This window comes from Heliconius melpomene, chromosome 20 (genome assembly GCF_056956725.1).
Source record: "Heliconius melpomene rosina isolate 202511_hmr_F chromosome 20, ASM5695672v1, whole genome shotgun sequence".
Classification (NCBI taxonomy): Eukaryota; Metazoa; Arthropoda; class Insecta; order Lepidoptera; family Nymphalidae; genus Heliconius; species Heliconius melpomene.
Genome location: NC_140408.1, coordinates 12073255 through 12095347, shown reverse-complemented (window position 1 = coordinate 12095347; position 22093 = coordinate 12073255). Strand labels below are relative to the sequence as shown.

Sequence of the window (22093 nt, the reverse complement as noted above, 5' to 3'; positions counted from 1 at the left end):
CATTTTTGATATAGTATGTTCGTTCGTTTGGCAGAATATGTCGGGGTATATACCTTTTTTTTCACTTCGAGAGAATGAGTGAAGAAAGATTTATGAAGAAAGAGTAAGTGGAAAGAGGTAGGTTGACTCGGTTGACCTATGAGAGTACACTATCAATTATACTGGAGAAAAGTCACGTAAAGCAAGATCCCCGCCATTTGGAGGGCATGCATGCATGCCACATGCATATACATGTGGGTTTATTTGGTGGATGAGGCGAAAGACGTACATGTATATGCAGAAACCGTAGTGTTTGGCACTCCATTCTTCTCTGACTATCCAGCTATAGGTAAAGGGTGAAGTTGGTACTAAAAATGTTTGGATGATTTAAAATTAAAAAATAAAACTTTATAAAAAGTCATCATATTATATATTTGTAACACAAAAATACCATTATCATATATATAATTTTTTTTACATATTATTATTATTTCAAAAAAAAAATGTTTGTAGTAACTCATATTTATTACTAAAACTAATCTTTGGCCGTGACTTCGTCTGCTACCTCAAGACAGTAATCAAGCCAAATTATTTTATTAATTATTTGTTTACATCTGTATAAGCAACTATATTTTATACATAACATAGATGTCCACATGTCATATCGATATTTATATTAATTATGACTTCAATTATTAAATTTATTATTTAAAATAAAAAAAATCTGAATTATATTATTTAACAAACCAAAACACATTTTTAAAGTTTTTAACAACAAGGTTTGAACATGTCCACATGTCATAATTATATTTATTTTTACATTCATTTACTTTGACATTACATTTACGGCGCCATTCATTTAAAGTTTCATTTAAAATGAGAAAAGAAATTAATATTTAACAAACTCGATTGATTTTTCTTATTTAAAGTTATTTAATAAAATTAATATTATTTATAATGTAACATACTAGAATATGAACCTGGGCCTCTTGTTTATGTCTAAGAGTTGACAAGACAATTAAGCTATACGTTCTTATCAAGATGTATTGAATTTGTTATACAGTTTTATAGGACTTGTACATGAAAATATAAATTATTACTTAAGTGTGTGAATAAAATACTTATTTCATAAATAATTATAAAGTAAAGATTTTTTATTAATTTATAGTTTATTATTGTTTTTATTTTTATATGTACAGTGTGTTTCAAAAAAGGAAGGAAGCTAAAGTTGTTTTAAAAAGTGCTATTCTAAAATCAAAGAAGCCCGCATGGAAATCATATTTATGTTTTAAAATATACGTATATAAATAGACAATTGAGTATAGCAGCTTTGAAAATACAAAAAAAAATCAGTAAAACAAATAAAAAAGGAGATTTTTTTTTACACAATATTGATATATATTTTATGAACAGAATAACAAGAACAAAGAATATTAGTTTGTGTTTATATACATAGATACAAATTACACCGAAACACTAAAAAAATACAATTAAATGAGTAAAACCCTTTTTTTTACAACCGTCTGATAACTTCCTGTTAAATCAATGAATACATAATCATAACCTTTCTTTAATGAATTTCTATAATATAAATATCATATAAATTAACAGAAATTTATCAGCTAGTAATATAGCCCTTAATTAAATTTATTTTATTTTATTGATCTAGCTTATAATATTAAAATTAACTAAAAAATCTTATAATATAATAATATATAAAATAAGCGATCAAAGTGTAGACGACGAACTGTACTGTTTTGTCGATATAGTATAATCTGTAACAAAAAAAAATCCTTAGTATGAAATATATTATTTTATAATATAGAAATTTATCATATTAGTAGGCTGTATACACGATGGTTGTAGGTTCGATCCACTGAGGAGAATGATAATAATATGTATTTCTAGGTTTTTTTTGTCTAATAAAACAAACCGGACAAGCGCGAGTAGGTCTGCCCACCGAGAGTTCCGTACAAAAAGCTTTTTGAAATTCAGGCTTAGCTTAGCCAAAGACCCTTCATCTGATATCTCACTTGAACTAGCGGCTTTAATACCAAATTTTGCTTCCCTTTTAAGGGTTTTATTTTTTAGGATTTAACCACAAATTTATGGGTTTTAATTTTTTTCCTGAACTCTACTACCTATAGATGCTGGCTACTAAATTTCATAATTCTAGGTCAACTGGAAGTTCCTGAGATGAAGAGTCTTGACAGCCAGATGGACAACAGAGTGAATTTATAAGAGTTTCATTTTTTCCTTAAAAACTACGGAACCCTAAAAATAAACGGTGGAATCTGGGGTATATTATTAGCAGTTAACAAATTATAATACAGTGTGTAATTCAGTCAGACTTAATTGGTGAATAAATAGTTGTAAAACCTGTTGTTTTGCTTGTAGTACAGTAAGCGGTAGTTGGTAATAGTGAGTTAAATCCCTTTGCATTTATATAATAAATTCGTATGGCCCTGTCGTGGTGCCGGACGCAAGCGTGTGATTGTCAACTCGATAGATTGTGGGTTCGATTCCCACTGGAGGGAGCGAAATGTTTGGTAACAAGGCAAAGCGCGGCAGTAAGTTTCGTCACTCAACACGCAATGTCTCCAGAATTCGGTGGAAAATAAGGGAGGGAAGTGTGTTAATGGGAACCGAGTATATTAACACTAGGTTTCCAGGTTATGGCTACCCCACTTTGTGCGGGATACAGCGTGTAAATTTGATTCTAAGATCAATCAGTCGATCAGCCTGATAAAAAATCTTACTGGTTTTGCAATCGCCTGGCCTGTGGCAAAGTAGCGGGATCTTCCTTACAGCAATATTCTCGAGCTCCTTTTATATAATTTCTTAGGTAGGAATTCCAATTGATATCCTGAGGAATAATAATTGATTATTAAAAACTTGCGACACAAAAAAGCTCTAAAAAGTAAATATACACTTAGAAAAACGTCGACAATCTTCAAACGGCTGAACATATTTTCTTGAATCATAGCTAAGAACACTCGATTAAGTCACCTTTCGAAGGAAAAAAAATCGATACAAATTTTTATAGTAATTTTGTGCGCATATCCACACAATAATAACATATGGGTATTTTCGTTGGGGGTAACGTTTTTTTCTCGCATAACAAGAAAAGCAGAACGAACCTAGTGTTACCTAAGACACACTGTTTCTCATGCAACGCCTAATTTTCGTTGGTGTGATGGGTGTTTCTGGGTTCCCTATAGGGATAGGGAACCTAAAAATACCCTGCTGTATACAGCATACAGCGTGTAGCTAAAAAAATGACAGATTATTAACTTATTTTTATAATTAAAAAAGAAACACTCACATGGACATCCGTATAAAAAGTTTCATTATCAGCCTTCGACACTAAGCTCGGTAACGATCTAAAGTAGTCGTTCTTGAAGAACCATTCTTTGGTTGTGTAGTATTGAAGTACTTCTAGACCGTAGTTCACTCGCTTTTGAATTTTGATCATGCTATAAAAAATATATAGTTATATACTAAACTGTAAAGTTTCTTCCAAATTAGTTCAGTAGTTTTTGCGTGCGATTGGAACAAACATCCGCCCTCACATTTTCACATTTATAATATTAGTAGGATATTATTTGAAAACTGACATTGAAACTAACACTTCATGTTTTATTCTGTGAATAATTAATTTATTTTAATTTCAATTAAGTATTTGTAAGTTATTCTAGAATAAAAAAAGATTATTCATTTATGTAACTACAGTTTTTTATTATAGTTTATTATAATCATTTATTATGGAATGAACAGTATTTACAATTATATACAAACTTTTAAAAAAATTGCAGTAAACTTTTGAAGACACCGCGGTTTTTCAAGGCAAGTAACAAATGAGTAGAATGAGGAAATGAAAATATCTCATTCGCCGGAGGGGAAATCGAATCCGTAACCGTCGTGTTTATAATCAGTTAGGCATTGAAATTGAAATATGTTACTTTATAATAAATTCATCGAATTTCATCTAAATATCTTTTTAAAATATTTTTTTTAGTTTAATTTATAACTATTTCTTAATAAATCAAAAAAAACTTACAAAGTCTTCTTCCCCATTAAAACGCACATCATATCCACAAGGTAAGCTGGTAACAGGTGAAAGAAGAAGGCAGCTATTAAATGATGAACCTTAGAACTTTTAGGGGATCCCCCAGGATACCATAGACAGACGGAGAAGGGGAATTCCTGGACGTGGACACGACCTTTGAATAAATGATATAAATCATTATTTTTACATTCTATTTTACAAGAAACTAAATTATTCACATCACTTGATAGAAATTATAATAATTTACTTTCACAGATTTTCACAGATGATATATTTACTGAGAATTACGAATAAAATAAATATTTAAGGAGGCTCCCATATAACAAATGTGACTTTTTTGTATGAATTGCTCCCTAATATTACTTTTAACTATTAACAATAAATATAATTTAATTATAATTAAATTTTTATATAAATTAATTATAATTAAATTTAATTATAACTAATTTATTAATTTAATATTAAATATTTAATTTATAATAGTACATACCCATATCTAACGCTTCTCCCCAAGTTATTGGGTTGTATCCGGACTGCGTTATATTACAAATTTTGATTTCCTTCGGTCTGAAAAAATATAAATATATATTTTTTATTTTTTCGCTTTAATCTATGTTCAGTAACAGGGCAGGGAAACCGAGGGAACCTCTTGCTAAGAAAATCACTTCCTCACGCATCTCCCAACATTATAGTAATTACATGTTGTTTGGCGAAACTCAACATGTTTCGTCTTATCAGTGTAAGTCAATGATAATTGAAAACCAATCCCCGAATGGGAAAAGACTTCAGGACGGTCGCGTTCACAGTCAGATGCTGTGCCGTTGTGGCTTCTTTTAAAAATATATTTAGTCTTATACATATACTTCGTCGACTATTAATTTACAGCTCTCAAGCTGTTTTCTAAAGTAAACAAAAGGATTTTTTTCATCATTCAACTGTTTCCTTTCGGTCCTATTCCAGAAAAATATTTATTTTTTTAAAACTATAATATATAGGTTACATAAATTGAGTTGGTGTTCTTCTCAGCTGAAATGCCTTCAGAGCTGGTGATAGCTTAGTTATAGGACGTAGGGTCAACTACCAACATTTTATGAATTTTGAGTAAAAAAATGGCTTAATTAAATCTTCTTAATTTAATTAAGCCATTTTTATTCATTAAGCTATTTGACTAAGATTTTACAAAAATGACAAAATAGCTTACTTTTCCATAGCTGTAATAAATGATAGTAGTATACACGCGTTGACCACAATGTCGACCGGCACCACGTCCGCCAAGTAGCTGTCGTTACAGTGCATACTGCGTATTACACCTGGAAAAAAAAAAAATTCAGGTTTATCATATAGATTATGGCGATAAATGATCTAGCTTACACGAAAAGATGTCCAAATTAAACTAGTCATTCCTGAGATTATATTCCAGTTTCCATATCCTCTGGCAACGACGCGGCGTTGAGTTTCACGACTCAGCACAGAATACTTTCAGAATTCAACAGAGTTTCTTGATACTAGGTCCCCATGGTCCTTCTGCCTATCCTGCTATGTGCGGGATAAATAGCGTAAAACTAAGAAAACACTAATGAAGCAAGGTTCATTTGAACTTACCTTTGCCAGCTCCAATTAACAGACCAGTAGGACCGTTCATATTGTCCACCCATCCAGGTAGAGGTTCTTTATGTGAAGCAATCACTGGAATAAAATAAAAATATAGATATAAAGAAATATTATTAATTCTCTTAAACAAATTTGGACCCACATCTATTGAAATCAGACATACTAAGTGAACCATGATGCAATTTTTTGATTTTTTCAAATTCACGCTGTATCCCGCAACTAGCAGGATAGGTCAGAGGAACTTAGTTTGATGACGCATCCTGCCTGCCCAATTTTCGAGACATTGTCTATTAAGCGACGAAATTCAATAAAGAGCGGAGAAATAAGAGTAATTCATTCTCCCAAATGGATGTTGATCCCATAGGATGTCCCAAAATTTCTAGGGGAACGGTAACGTGATTTAACCCTTTATGGTCTACAGAAAAATTAGGGTAATACAACTTCTTTTAAAATAATAGTTACCAATAGATGGTCTCGCGATCACTATGGGGTATTTTCCAACGTGCTGTGATACAAGGTCCTCTGTCAGAGATTTTGTGTATGCATACGTGTTAGGTTGAGGCTCTATTAGTCTGTAAAATAGAGAAATAAATAATTAACAATGAAATTAATTATAAAATAAAAAAAATTATAAAGTTTATTTTTGAGGCTGTCTTGGCAACTCCCAGTCTAGAACTTTAAATATTTTCTTTTCTTAAAAAAATAAATGAACAACGGAGTGTCTTAGCACTATGTTTCTACTGAAGCTAAAGGTATTATTACCGATTTTCCTACATACTACCAATTTTCGGCTTTTTCCGTTAGTTATACAATAAGATCTATCTATCTATCTATCAAAAATACTTATAAGGTATAGAGTAACAACCACGTTCTTGAAAAAAAAAAAAAACTTACAGATACGCACGTATACGAACAAGCATATAGACAGACTGAGGATAAATCCTATAAAATAATCCTACAAAAAATCCTTTGTTTATATATGAATATATTAACTTACTTCGGTTGTAAATAACTAAGCAAGTCATCGTCCATCCATTTGATACATTCCATGACATTTTGCGGTCTGTGATTCGCCGGATATAACCTTTCTTCTAACGTATGCACTTCACATCGGCAGTACGCTGTGGAGACGTGGACAAATACCTGAGTGGAAGAAAGAATATTAATAAGTATATTTTTAGTTAGGTATTTGGGGTAAACAGGCTGGACGGAGGCTAAAACACTCCGTTCTCCACTATTAATCTATTTTAATATATAACACTATTTCTTTAATAAAAAATGTTAGTTTTAACTCAGCAATAATACAGTATTTGACTGTATAACACAGTGACTATGGCGGCTCCAACTCGCCTATCCCTAAAATGTTGGTACTTTGCAAACATATAAAAATGTGGGTAGAAAAAAATATTTTAAAAATAAATTATACTAAAAATTAGGAAGTTGAAAGACTATACATTTTAATTATTTAGGCTACTTGTCGCTAGTTTTTCATACATTTGTAAATATTAGTTTTAACAATTACCTCAAGTTTTTTCATTCCATCAGTCAACTTCAATACTTTCATAGTGCCCAGCGTGTTCATGTTTACCGCATCTCGTATAAACATATCAAACCTAAAAAGGAAATATGTAAAATATTACTATAATACGAAATAACTTATATTCATTTACTCGCTGTTTGGGCTTATTAATGTTTATTAAAAGCTCTAAGGTATCAGATTATTTTGAGGTGGGTTTGACGTACTCTGCTCTCTCCTTCCCAAATTTATGGTCAATCTTCTAATTTACATTAAAAATTAAATTAAATTACCGTTACGCTATATCCTGCATTTAGTATAGCATGGCAGAGGAAACCTAGGTGTTTTATTCTTAACTTTTTGCGCTAAGTTTCGAGACATTGTACATATATGAAGTGTTGTAGACGGAGAAAATGAAAATTCTGACAATAATAAATATAAAATTGAAATACAACTTACCGTACACAAGCAGCGCAATGATAGACAATCTGTATTTCCTTCTGGAGTAAATCCCAGTCTTCTATGGAAATACCGAGGTCATCTTGAAGTATATCTCCAGATATTACGTGTAACTTGTCGAAACATTTGGGTGATTTGTCGTGGAGGCTGTCGAAAACCTGCAATTTAAATAATAATATTTTTTATTTCTAGATTCACGCTTCATCCCGCAATAGTGTACACTGAGGGAGGCTTGACACTTCAAGACATTGCGTCATAAGCAGCGGAACTCAACACCGTGTTGTGGCTTTATTTTTCAGAGTGAAGGACCTCTGCGCCACGATGGACTCTTCTGCAATTTGTTATATTTATTGTGTGGTCTATTAGCGCCATCTATCGTTGACTAGCAGAAATAAGTAACATTGTTTTACCATCAAATGGTCAAATGTTAACATTAAAAAATCATGTAACTTTTATTTTGAAGAAAATTATTTTAACTCTACTTTGACTTTGACTCTGAATCTGAATCTGAGTTCAATTTTGACTCTGATCCTAAATCTGACTATGACTTTAACTTTGACTTTGAACAGTTTAAACTTACCTTACAGTTAATAAAATCATCAAGTCGTTCTTTAACACTCTGTCCTCTCTTCGGTCGCATCAAAAAATATATTTTATTCAAATCTGGACACGATCTTAGTAATTTTTCTATTAAAATTTTTCCCATAAAACCTGTAGCTCCAGTTATAAAGATGTTTTTCCCAACATAATACTCTGGTACGCCAATAGATGGCGCCATTTTGTGTTCTGAAACAAACAAATTATTATTTTTAATTAGCTTCACTCTGTATCTGCGTATGTATGTAGCCAATTCGTTTCCAAATTAGACAGAGAGAATGTAGTGATAAGACACTTCGTTATACACACATCGCCTTATTGTCAAGATATTGCATGATGAATATATAAATTTTATAAGTTTTTCATAATGTATAGAAGAGGTTTAAGGTTATTTTTTGCTAAAAAATAAATAAGTTTATATTAATTATCTGTACTTTTTTATTATTTGTACATATATTACATAAAAACGGATATTAATGGACGATAATTCTATCTATGGTCAAATAAAACATACGTCATAATTATGCATGATATCTTTTTCTACATAAAAATATGAAGTTTAAAAGTGTGAATTTCAGCATATAGAAGAAGGAATGTAGTGTTGAGTCATTGCCTGCTGAGTAGCATACTCTGCTTCTGTACTGGATGGGAACTGAATCTGCAAGCTCTATCTTACCAAAAACCAATCTAACCAAAATATAAACACCAGGGCCAACATTACTACGTGTGTATCAAAATATGTTGTAAGAACAAAAAGCCTTGGCATTTCTTTCCTAAATTTCCACATTCACATTGCAAAGATATAATATATATGATTACATGGTATTTAAATAGACTATTAAAGTTGTAGTGGGTTCTATAACATCGTGGCGTAGCGGCACAGAGTCGGACTCTAAGTGCGATGGTTGTGAATTCGACACCCGTTCTGGGAATTTTTTTTTTATTTCTTCGCTCGGTTAACAAGACCCAATTTTCGACACATTGCATTTATATATAGTTCTATGTCTCAAAAAAAAATCAGCTTCTCACTGGATCCCGCAGACAGCAGGGTAGGCAAAGGGAACCCTTGGGTACCTTCTTTCTAACTCAGAAATATTTTTTCAATTCCATTCAGAAGTTCCTGACATAAACGTGTTCAGCAAAACAAACTTCAACGTTATAATATTAGTATAGAACTATAGAATATATATTTTATTTGAATTTCACACAATTTTACAAGCATTTTATGATTATTTATGTTTATTTATATTAACCAATAACGGATATACTATGTAGCAACTCATATTACAATACTTTGTCGCTTAGTTTACAAATATTGAAATGAGAAATGACGAAACCATGAGGTAATAAACCAGTGACAGTGACTTAGATGCGGTGGTTAGGGGTTCAATTTCCACTCGTGGGAATAATTATTATTTATTGTATTATTTTTTTTTATTTTGCTCGTTCCGGTAGGCGGTAAGTGAGACCTCCCGGCTAGGTCACCCGGAGACGCCCAAGGAAGCGCTGCTTAGATGTCGTGATGCAGGACATGAGAGCCAATGGTCTAACCACCGAGGACGCAAAAGACCGTGCAAAGTGGAGTAGGTTGAGTAGGAAGGCAAACCCTGGCAATAGCCGGGATTAATGCCAGGAGGAAGAAGAAGAGTTCTGGTAGGCGGTAATATTTCATTAACAAACTGGCGAACGGTAAATAATCACTACGCCATACAATGACGTGCGAAGAATTTTTTTTTGTAATCTTAAGAAAAAATAAATATTCCATTAATTTATACTAAACTTATTTTATTAATTATATTATATATTTAATCCTATAAAAAAATACTTAAAGAAACAAGTAATTAACTTTTTTTACATAAATATATTAATTTATTATCGAGTATGGCACAAGGCTGTGACTGTAACGAGACAGTTGTGGGCTCGATCCCCACTCGAGAAAGTAAAATATTTATTTACGTCTATTAGGTATATATATTCCTATTTCTTCGCTCTGGTAATGGCAATGCCTCCACAATTCGGAAGTAAGTGGGGAACGGAGTGTCGTAATAGTAGATTCCCTTTGCCTACATCGTGAAGTTTTTATTATCGTATATACGTTCTACAAGGTTCCCTAAATACAACGGTTCTGGGTTCGATTCTTTTTTCGTTTCCTCACCCAGAATCAACGCTACACTCATGCGCTATCCGACTGCGACACGAGGGCCTATTTCTAAAAGTAATCTTTTAATTAATATTTTTATTAATTAAAAGATGACTTTTTTAATGATGATTTGTTGTTTTTTAACAACAATCGTTTAATTAGTAAGCAAAAAATCGAGTAAAGTTAAAAGTGTTAATATTAATTATTAGCACAAATTAGCATTTAACTTTTGACTTTGATGACAAGAATAGTTTTACCTAAAGAAAAAGTAAAGGTTAAAAGTAAAAGTAAATAAGAGTTGAGATAGAGAGAGACTCCGACCGTACATACAATCGGTTCGAAACAATTTAAGCCATATAATTTGCATAGCTTCCCTTGACAAATAGACTATTCAACAAAAAAATAATCTTTCAATTCCAATACATTAGTTCCTGAGATTAAACGCGTTCAACCAAAGCAAAGTTTAATTTTATAATATTAGTATAGAATATATATAGTAGGTATATATTAATATTATAAGGAATATATTTTGTTTTATATTGGTTCAATTATTCAAATGACTTTTATCATTAATCGAAAATAATGAAATATGATGAAAGAAACGGAATTATAATGATAAGTATAATAAAGTTTTTATATTACTTTACACTGTCATTAAAGTAGGTAATTATTTATAATTTTTGCTTAAATTAATGTTTTTGCTATATATCTATCACACTGCCTGTCATGACGCACTCAGGGCACTGAAATAATTAATATTTTTATTTCAACACACCAACAAAAATACACTAGGTTCCCTCTGCCTACTTTGATATGCGTGGGATAGAGTTTGAAGCTAACAAAAACATCTATCATACCATTTTCTATATAAGTTTCAATAAAAAGTGTTAAGAGTCTTAACAGCAGTTCTTTTAATTTAAGACAATCCGTTCTCCACGCATCGCCGCAATCCGAGAAATCGCGACTTGAGTCACGGAACTTAGCACCGCGCTTTGCCACACTGCTGTTATTGGGCGGGAAAAAAAAGAATACAGCAGCGTAGTCAGAGAAAACATAGTGTTGAGACACTTCGCTTCCAACGTCCGAACATTTTAAACATTGTTTTGTTTGGCTAACTGAGCAACACTGACCACAATAATCGTCTATCTACCTATATATATATATATAAAAAATATAATATGTATATATGGGCGTACGTACGTTTAAATCGTTTATTTATGCAAACAAGAGAGGCATTACGTTAGATAACTATTAAAAGTTGCGTCATTACCAATGAATATATATATTTTTTATGTTTATTTTAACATCTGCACATCGTTATGTAGTAATCACATACAGTGAATCGTCACTGCATGTCAGTCTCCGGAGAATCTATCGGAGAATTTTCCCTATTCTATATTGAAGAAATAAATAATTTTTCTAAATTTAAATTTATATATATATATATATATATATATATATATATGATTTATAAAATCGTATTGACATGTTAAACACGTTTTATGAGAACAACACCCTTGATACATGACAACTGTATTGTATGTATGTATGAGTACGTATATCTAAGTAAACAAAGAATCAAGTATGGCAGCTGAGTTGCAACGACTTATTATTAAAGACGTCATATTCACGCTGCATCCCGTAGAGCAGGAAAGGATAAAAAAGCTAGTGTTAGGATACTGTTCTCCATTTTATGCCGAAATACTGTGTGTTGAGTGCAATTTAAGGTCTAAAAATTAATTTAGCCTGATTGGGGAAATTATTTTTAATACTAATTAAACTTTCCTCATTTGGAAATTGAACCTAGTAATAAATAATAATCATCGTCTTTACAGTGAAACGCTGTTACCCTGAGCCATGATAGGCATTAAATTTCAATTAATACGTTTTTTAAATTAAATCAGCTTCACGCTGTATCCCGCACACAGTAGGATAGGCAGAGTAAACCTAGTGTTAAGACACTCCGTTACCAACTTTCCGGCAAATTCTGGAGATATTACGTGTTCAGTGGTGGAAATCAACGCTGAGCTTTGCCTCGATAGCAGGGCGAAGAAATGAAAATATAAATGTAAATAAATATTTCATTTTCTCGAGTGGGGATCAAACCCACAACCGTTGCGTTGCAGTCACACCCTTTTACCACTGCGCCTCGACGGCCTCTTCCTTGGACAAATTGACTATAATCCAAAAAAAAATTAAATTCGAATCAATAGTTCTTAAAATTAAACCAAACCAAATCTTAAGTTCTATACTATTAAATAAAATGTATACATACTGAGCAAAAACATTTTTATGTAGTTACTTTATAACAGTCTTTCTATAGAGGTGTTACCTATAAAACTACTCGTATGAGACAATTAATGATCTAGCGATGGAATGTGAATATAATTATATAGGAGACACTAAGTTAACTGAATCGCCAGACGAATAGAAGCAAGCATAGATTCAAATTTGCAAGGCTTCTGGGCTCGACTCCCACTCGAGGAAATGTAACATTAAATATTTCCATTTTTCCATTCTGGTAACGAGGCAAAGCGTGGCGTTGGATACACCAGAATTCCGCGGAAAGTAGGTAAAGGTCAATCTCAACGATACTGGGGAATGTGTTCTAAACATTAGGTTCCCAGGTTGTCTGCCCACCCTGCTATGGGCTAAACAGTATAATATAATATTCGTGAATTTCATGAAAATCTGTTAAAATTATGTCCCCCTAAAAACATTTCATTATTTATCCACATGGCTGAGAGATGGCGCACCAATAGAAAACATTCCTTCTTAATTGACGTAACTTAACGCCGCACTTTGTATTTGCAACTGACAGCGATGCTGTTCCTTTATATTAACAGTTGTACCCTTCTCACAAAATTTTAACATCCTCCTACGAACTACAATAAAAATATTTATTATTGTTTCTCTATCATTCTTCACCAGCGGGCTTCGTCCCCTTCATCAAAAGGAATTAACGATAAATGGTGTATGACTCAAGACATTCTAAATTCCGGAAATACCTCCGACCGCAGGTGCAGTTGGTTACATAGCAACGGTAAACGCTATGTTAATCGTTGTTATGCTCCCATATACCCTATAAATGGACTGGATGATAATGGTGGACTGAATGAACTTCCTCGATAAATGAACTATCCAATACATTAAAAAAATATTTGAACCAAGAGTTTCTGAGATTAGCGCGTTAAAACAATCAAATTCTTCAGCCTTGTTATATTACTATATTTTACCTGTGGCTTGAAAGGCGGGTATGAAAATGATGGTGTAAGCCTGAACGCGAATAAAATAAAGGTTTAGGTATCTGAAGGAAACGAAGAAAGGACGGAATGCAAAGTGGAAAGATATTAGAATCAGTGTTGTGGATGTGCTAGGCATATTTCTACTGATAACAGAGTTAACTGTGCCTTAGCTGTGATGAAAGAATAGCGAAAAAGATTTAAGAAGGAAAAAAGAGTTTCAAGAGAGGCAGAGTTAGATCTGGACTGAACATCGAACACACAGTGGAGGAAGGTAGGAAGGTAGGAATACTGGAGAAAGGTAGGAAGGAAGAAAAAGCATGATAGCCGGAGGGCATGTATGAAGGAGGTTGATGAAGAGCGTTTGGCGCTCTTTTCTCTCTGGCTACCCTGCTAGGGATAAGGCGTGAATCTATGCGTATAAGTATGTGGTTTGTGTGCGTTGTCCAATAAAAATTATTAAGAGTACGTAATGTAGGTATCAAACTTTCTTAGTACCCCAGGTAATGATTATTATAATTTGATATAGCTTTCCTTAATAAATTGACAAAAATAATATTTCAATTCGAACCAACAGTTCCTGAGATTAGCTCGATAAACCAAACAAACTGTTCTGCTTTATTATATTAGTATATTAATCTATACCTACATAGATTTACATTCATACAGTCATGTTTTTTCCTTAGCATTGCTTACAAAACGGTAGCGGTAGTAGGGCGTGGGAATTTGCCGTAATAGTTATATACTGTTACTAGTACTTTTGTACTTCTATGTTAATACAATAGAAGTAATACAAGTTCAATTATGACAACTTCTAAATATATAAGTTGACCGCGGCGTAGTGAACCGCCGCGGCGTTGAGTTCCGCCACTTAATTATGCCTTAATAGAGCCTGCTATATATAGTATATAGGTGAAGCTATAAAAATAATATATAAAACTTTATCGCGGCCCAGTATAAGTTGTTTGACTGTAAATGACATGGTTACAGGTTCAATACACACACGGGGGAGTTATATTTGTAATTTATATTTGAATGGTGGAACTTAACGCCGTAGATTTAATGTTTCTTTATATTTTAGTTTAATTAGAAACATTTTCTTATAACTATTTAACTAAATTAATTTAATTATTGTAGGTATTTATTTTTTATTTAATTAAATTATATATCTATATAAATTTAGAACTCACCACTGTACTAATAAGCTTACATTTCAATAACTTCACAGTTCATACAGTTATGTAGGTCATTCTTCAATAATAAATTATTTTGAAGCGTCATCGTGATTTATTATTGTAAAAAATAAATAATCTATTAGGCCGTAGTAGCGCAGTGATACAAGTGTGTAAATGCGATGATTGCGGGTTCGATTCCCCATCAGAGTGATGATTATTATTTATTAATGTATTATTCGCTGGTAACAAGGTTGAGTTTCGCCACTCACTCAATGCGTCGAAAAGTGGGATAAGGAATATCTTATTACTAGAAAATAATTAAATAAATAGTTAATAACACATTAAAATATTTTTTCTAATATTAAATATTAATGTGTTATTAATATCTTTTGATTTTGTTACTCACGTGTCATAGTTTATTAGAATGTTGCATTTCATTTAATGATGAAATACTGACTAGTGATGTGACACTCTTTCTGTCCATTTAGAGCGCATACAAGTATGAAAAGTCATAGTGGCGTAGTTTAAATTGACTTATTTTTAATATAAAATGGGGTTCAAAACCACAGTATTTCCGTATTTTTGATAAAAATACTGTCCGCTATCAAGATCTTATATAAATGGAATAATAAAATATTTTAAACATATTTATGGGAAAAAATTAATTTAATAGTTTAATTGGTTGAGCACTTTAATCTCAGGAAGTATTGGTTTGAAGTGAATAAATATTTTGGATTTACATAGTCCATTTATCGAAAAGGCTGTAAACCACTATACAAACAATCAAACAACAGTGACTAGTGTTTTCACTTTTCTTAGTTATTCTACTATGTGCGGGAAGTCGCAGGTAAAACCTATCCTTAACTATCCCGCTATTTGCGAGATACAGCGTGAAATTGCTTTTTTAAATTTAAAACGAGAGATATTGTGCAAACCCTTTAATATAAATTCTGATCTTGACACACATATGTTTAATATGTAGTAACTAAATTCGTTAATTCATCAAAAATACCAGTTCGTTGCCCAATTTTGTATGTAATAGCGGGTTACGTATGAATGTCACTGTCATGTATTACGAAAGTAGCGGCTTCGAATCAAAAGAGTATTTTTGAAACAAAATTTTGAAAGAGAACTGTCCAAATCTTAGATGGTACCAGCCGGCGCTATATCAAATCCCGCTGGGTTAAATTTATTTAAAGGCATGTCGTATTTTGTATAGACACGCTGGTGCCCCTGAACCCGGTCTTTAGTTATTTATCCTTTAATTTAATGTTAAATAGATCAACTTGTGGAATATTCATACATTTTTTTTCGCTTTTTATTTAAGCTGAATTATTGTTTTTTTAATGACGGGACTTAACCCCGTAATTTATGTAAACACAACGAAAAACAAAATGTAAATTTTATTGAAACTTACGGTCATTTTCGTATTATAATTACGATACGTATTAACTATCAAAAAGCAACGATTCAAAGTGTTCGTGCTTGCGATAGGTTTTTTAAAGCGGGGTAGGCAGAGGGAACCTGAGAGCCCAGTGTTAGAAGACACTTCCTGTCCCCACTTTCCACCGAATTCAGGAGGCATTGCGTGTTGAGTGACCCCCGCCGTATGAGGGCCATCCTGTGGCAGTGGCAGCCTCGGACTGTAAGCGAGGACTGGGAGGAATTCATAATTTCACTTGCTCGCTTTGGTTCCACCATTTAACTTGCAATAGCGGTGCGTGAAAATGGAGTATCTTAACACTAGGTTCCCTCTATCTACCCTGCTATATGCGGGATACAGCGTGAAGCAAAAAAAACGTAATATGATACAATCCAAATTATTAAGTTAAATAAAGAAGTAGGTATTATATAATATAGTGACCATGACAGTGTAAATCCTATGTGTATATTTACATTGGCTGTTTGTTCGTCTGTCCAAACGTGCGTTGACTTTAAATTGGAAGATTTTTCTAGAATTTTTCGCATATTGTCGCTGCTAGGCAAAATTTTAATATTTTTGAAGATTTCAGTATAGACATAATAATGCAGGTCTAGTTTAAAACCAAATTGTGTAGAAAACTTTGAAAAATTGAAAAATAAGACACTTTGTTCCTCGACGTGCTTGTTTGAATGACGTTATCCTTAGGTGGAAATCGAACTCACAACCGTCGTGTTTCGCGGCCTCATATTTAAATTATTTGTATAATTCCAATACGGAATGACAAAGACAGGCGTTAGGTTACGTGTTCCATTGTAACTTAAATGACTGACTGACTTACTATGTAAAACACTATAATACTTAACTCGTATAAGTATCATTTTATCTTATTCAAGTAAATATTTCCACAGTAAACAAAAATTGTCACGTCCATTAGTTTCTTTATTATTTACTTAAATAATTTATATGCTTATCCATTAACCTCTAACGCCCTTACGTATTATTTATTTTTTAATTTGAACGTCCGAAAATTTTTTTTAAGATACGCCGTTCTCCCATTTTTCGACAATATTCAATAACGGAGCACAACGCCGCAGTATCTCTTTAATCTAAAAATATTTGTAATAACAAAAGACAGAAAGAATCTCATAAATTACATAAATTACATCTCATAAATTACATCTATCTTTCATTCAAACATTTTTTTATACATTAAAAAATATTGTATACAACAACAAATAACGCTTCGGTTATCTCTGTATAAGAATATCTATATATATCTATATATATAAAATCGAAAGGTCACTCACTCATCACGAAATCTCAGAAACTACAAGTGCTAGGAATCTCAATTTTTGCATAGGAGTTACTTATAGGACGTAGGTGATCGCTAAGACGGGAATTTGCAATATTCAATTTCTAAGGGATTGTTTTTGGGGTCGAAACTTTGTATGAAACTTCGTTACTACAAATGCTAGGAGTTTTTGCACGGACGTCACTAGGACGTAGCCATGAAGACAGAAATTAATAATAGCATAGTTCACGCGGGTGAAACCGCGAGCGGGAGGTTAGTATAATATATAAAAAATAGAAATGTACATAATGGAATTGAACCTACGACCTCAACACTTCAACAAGGTCATCTAAGCCTAGAGGCTTGAGGGCAGGTAGTTTCACCTTAACAGCAAATTTCAAACTTTCGCAATCAATAGCGCGATGTTAGATAGTTATATGTTTTTACACGTGACGCAGCTAAGGTCATCCGGTTATGAATTAACCTAGATTTGTATTACATTCGGAGAAATTAAAATAATCTATCTATTAAAATATTGTAAAGCTTAATAGTTTGCTTGTCTTAACGCATTCATCTCAGGAACTAGTGGTTTGAATTGTCTTGGATTTATCGATAAATATTACACTTAAAATGAATTATGTGACAAAAACAATTCTTAATTATTTCCATGCGACTAGAGGGGAGAAACGATGGGTCAAAACTAGCGTAAAATATAATTGTAACCCCGAGCGAGGATCGAACCTTGAACCATCGCGTTTTCAGACACGGCAACAATGACTTCATTTAGGTGCTTATATTAAAAATACAGAATTACAGAATTATTTGTATAATGCATATTAATTTGAATTACCTTTGAACTCTAATTAATTATTGAACAGACAGTATTCGTACAAATAATTATTTTGCAGCAATTTTTTCGAACAAAATACTTTATATTAGTAAAGCTTTTTTATTTACGAACCGAAATAAATAAAACAAACACCGGGGAAGGGAAATGTCTTAAATTATTGGATTTAAATCACAAAGGAAACTAAAAGGAAAACTGAAAAACAAACAAAAATGATGAAAATCATTGTTTTGTGTTGTATTACATGTTTAAATGCCCCCAATAATATTTTCTTTTCTATTAATTTTCTCATATATCTTCAATGCACAGCTGCGATCAGTTACAATTTAATGATATGTATATACTATACTTGTATAGATTATTTTGATATTATTATATTTTTAAATTAATTATAGATTTTTATATTTTTTAATTAATGAAATAACAATGACAATAAATATGCGGAACTGAAATATTTATTTATTTTACATTTCCTCGCTCTGATAACGACACAAAGTGTGTCGTAGACTTCAGCCACTAAATAAACAATGCCTTCACAATTCGGCGTAAAGTGAGGAACGTAAGTATCTCAATGGGAACGCAGTGTCTTAACACTAGGTTCCCAGGTTCCCTCTGCCGACTCTGCTATGCGCGGTGTAAAGCGTGAACCCACTCAACCACCACTAAACTCGCTAAATCTTGGAAACGTACAGAAATATCAGATTAATTAACACGATGTTTTTCTATCCCACGATGTAACGTAATTAAATTGAAATCTAAGCTTTAGTGTGCCAACAGATAGGCAAAATCAAGGGCAACAACATGTATGGGTATTTCTGCTGGTGGCCCAACTTATTGTTAAGTCATGACTAAAATATTGTAACGTGTTTTTACGCAATAAACTGATCCGCCTTGAGACCATCGCCGATGGGAACAACGGGGCTATTTGGACACTTGAAATTAATTACTTTAATTTATATTTTATAGGAAAGGAGGTAATATTAGCGTTATTTTGATAAATTTAATTTTGTTTTGCTTTTTTTCTTAATTTTAATATTAATTTTTCATTGATTAAATCCTTATTCGGAGGCATGATAACAATTAATTTGTTTACATTTCCCCCTCTGGTAGACGTAATGCGGCGTTGAATTCCGTCATTAAACATGGAATGTCTAAAAAAAATTATGGTGCTCAGATCTAGATGCCCTCAGTTTAGAGTGTTACACAGGAAAACCTGAAACTGTTTTGTGCTTTGTTTAGATACCGAAAGTCTATTTCGTTTACTTAAAACACAATTCTATATTTTTATATTTATTTATTTTAATTTTGAAACTGATCGCACTATCCCCAACTCACTCGATATGAAATTTCGTAACATATCTCAATCAACGTGAATGCATACGTATACTTTTAAATGGTTTACCAAAACAAATATTATACGATCAAAATTTCACCATATTTCAAGGTTAACTTAATTTTTTTATATACCGTCATTAAATGTATAATATAATAATTATAATTTTAATCTTAATAATTTTACCTCAATGATATTAATAAAAAAATATAAATTGTACACTATTACAAAAAGTAGGCAAAAAACCTATTAACAAACATTTCAAGTTGATATATTATATATGATTATAATGACTGTGAAGTAACTCAATAATTATAATATAATTAAGATGTTAATTAACTAATTAATAATAAGGTGACTTTCAAAAGTTTAAAATTTAATGTAATAATGGAAAGTGCGTAATTTATACAAGATTGTTTTTTTTTTTACAATTATATTTAATTTGATTAATAATTAAAAAAATATATGAAAAATGTATTGAAAGAAGGTAAGTAAAAGAAGGTGTTTTTATATTTATAAAGATAATAATATGCTGGCATCATCTAAATAATATCTATAGATTTTGAACGTACTACATACGAGTATTTTAATAAGATTTTTAAAAATAATTTCACATATCAAAAGAAATATATAATAATATAAAAAAATAAAAAAATCTACTTACCCTCAGAATTACAACTATATCACAAACCACATACAAAATTATAAAAGAAATCGACACTATTTTTTCACTATAATCTTTTTTTATTATGACTATAATATAATATTTGAATACGACGATGATTCTATAATTCTATAATAATTATTATAATTATAATTTTATTCGTCCGCAACGTGCAGTGTCTGGAGGCAGAATGACCTGAACTAATAAGTGATACTTTAGCATACTTAACACGATATGACTGACGTTTAAGACTAGCTATATAAAATAGGTTTACCTACATTATATTCTTTTTCCTTGAAACCGTCGTGGCGCAGAGGCAGTGGGTTCGATTCCCACTCGGGGGAAATTATTTTCAATTCTGTCTGCAAATTGTTAAATTCCGCAACTCCACATTCAATATCTAGGAAATTTGACAGAAAGTGGGGAATGGAGTGGGATTATGTTCCCTCAGCCTACCTTGCTATATAATAATGATTGTATCTTCATGAATCTCTTTAATCTTCATCACAGTTATACGTAGCTTAGATATATGGTATCATCGATCTGGTGTGATGATGGAGCCAGGATCTGAATAGTGGATCTTTTTCGGAGATTACTAGTAAACCACTTGAGATTAGACTCGTGTAATTGATACCTCCTAGCAAAATCTATAACATTTGTATCACTTGGTATATGAAAGCGTAATGTTTTTAACCATGTATTAGGCTAAGATAATATAATTGTAAGCAATTTTTGTTATTTTATTAATTAAACATGTATCAGGCAGTTGTCGTTCAATGGAACGGTTGGTTCAATCTGCATTCCAGTACTCTGCCTCTGTTCTGTGTTCTATGTATCTTGAATTCTGACGATGCATGAAGAACGGAATGTTTTCCCGCTAGATTATCTTTGCCTACCCTGCGATATACGGGATACAGCGTGAAGCTGAATAAAAAGAAATATATTGCATGTTAGGTAACGGAAGTTAATGTCGCAATTGGTTTATTTATAGGGAAAATACCTTTATGGTAAATTATTTTAATGCATTTATACTATGATTCAACAACAGAAAGTATTAATACGTAGCCCGAAGCCGTTATGGTGCAGCGGGACAGCGGCTAACTGCGGCGATTATAGGTTCGATTCCTATTTGAGGGAATGAATAATTTTTATTCTTTCGCTCTGGTAAATTGACTAACTGCGGCGTTGAGTTCTACCAACACGCAATGATACGAAAATAGGGACTACCTTGACACTAGGTTTCCTCTGCCTATCCTGCTGCGAAATACGACAAAAAAATCTAATATGAAATCCTTATATGATTAATATTTATTAATGTTTTCTTTGTATAACAGATCTTGAATCAGGCCGTCGTAACGCAGCAGCAAAGCGTCTGACTGTAAATGAAACTAATATGATAAGCGCGGCGTTAAGTTCCACCAATTAGCACGCGATATCTCCAAAATTGGACAGCGGATGTGGAATAGAGTGTTTTAACACTACTTCCTTCTGTTTATCCTGCTATATACAATGGGATACAATGGTGCATTTTACGTTGTTGACAGAGCGAGGGAATGAAAATATTAAATAATTCTTATCCCCGAGCGGGAATCGAACTCACAACCGTCGTATTTACAGCTTACTGCGCCACGATGGCCTCATAGCCTAATGACGGGGGGTTTTCCGTTAAAGACGTTTGAGTCACGTCACTAATCGCCTTTTTATGTATACGTAGTTTCATTGTCATTATGTATGTACGTAGTTCGGT

General features: G+C 32.2%; 1 protein-coding gene across 2 annotated transcripts; it reads right to left on the bottom strand.

The window, feature by feature from the left end:
- Positions 1–386: 386 nt before the first annotated feature.
- LOC146528036 (putative fatty acyl-CoA reductase CG5065) lies at positions 387–20554 on the bottom strand. 2 transcript variants are annotated; one of them, XM_085204026.1, is made up of 13 exons: positions 20347–20554; positions 8215–8420; positions 7635–7792; positions 7182–7272; positions 6657–6802; positions 6122–6231; positions 5651–5734; positions 5250–5358; positions 4539–4615; positions 4040–4202; positions 3305–3455; positions 2739–2845; positions 387–1754 (listed from the first exon to the last, which is right to left on the bottom strand). In XM_085204026.1, the coding sequence occupies exons 2-13, from the start codon at positions 8410–8412 to the stop codon at positions 1664–1666; spliced, it is 1485 nt and encodes a 494-aa protein (XP_085060152.1). In that variant the 5' UTR covers positions 8413–8420; positions 20347–20554; the 3' UTR covers positions 387–1663. The 2 variants fall into 2 exon arrangements, with proteins under 2 accessions (XP_085060152.1, XP_085060153.1); XM_085204027.1 differs by lacking the exon at positions 387–1754 and having other exon boundaries at positions 2735–2845.
- Between the last annotated feature and the right edge of the window lie 1539 nt (positions 20555–22093).

Bases quoted from the DNA above. Each gene is read 5' to 3' on its own strand.
- LOC146528036 (XM_085204026.1), bottom strand. From the start codon at position 8,412: ATGGCGCCATCTATTGGCGTACCAGAGTATTATGTTGGGAAAAACATC. The intron at 5,735-6,121 runs GTAACTATTATT...ATTTTATTCCAG, and splicing joins GATCGCGAGACCATCTATTG to TGATTGCTTCACATAAAGAA. The intron at 3,456-4,039 runs GTAAGTTTTTTT...TATTTTTTATAG, and splicing joins TTAATGGGGAAGAAGACTTT to CATGATCAAAATTCAAAAGC.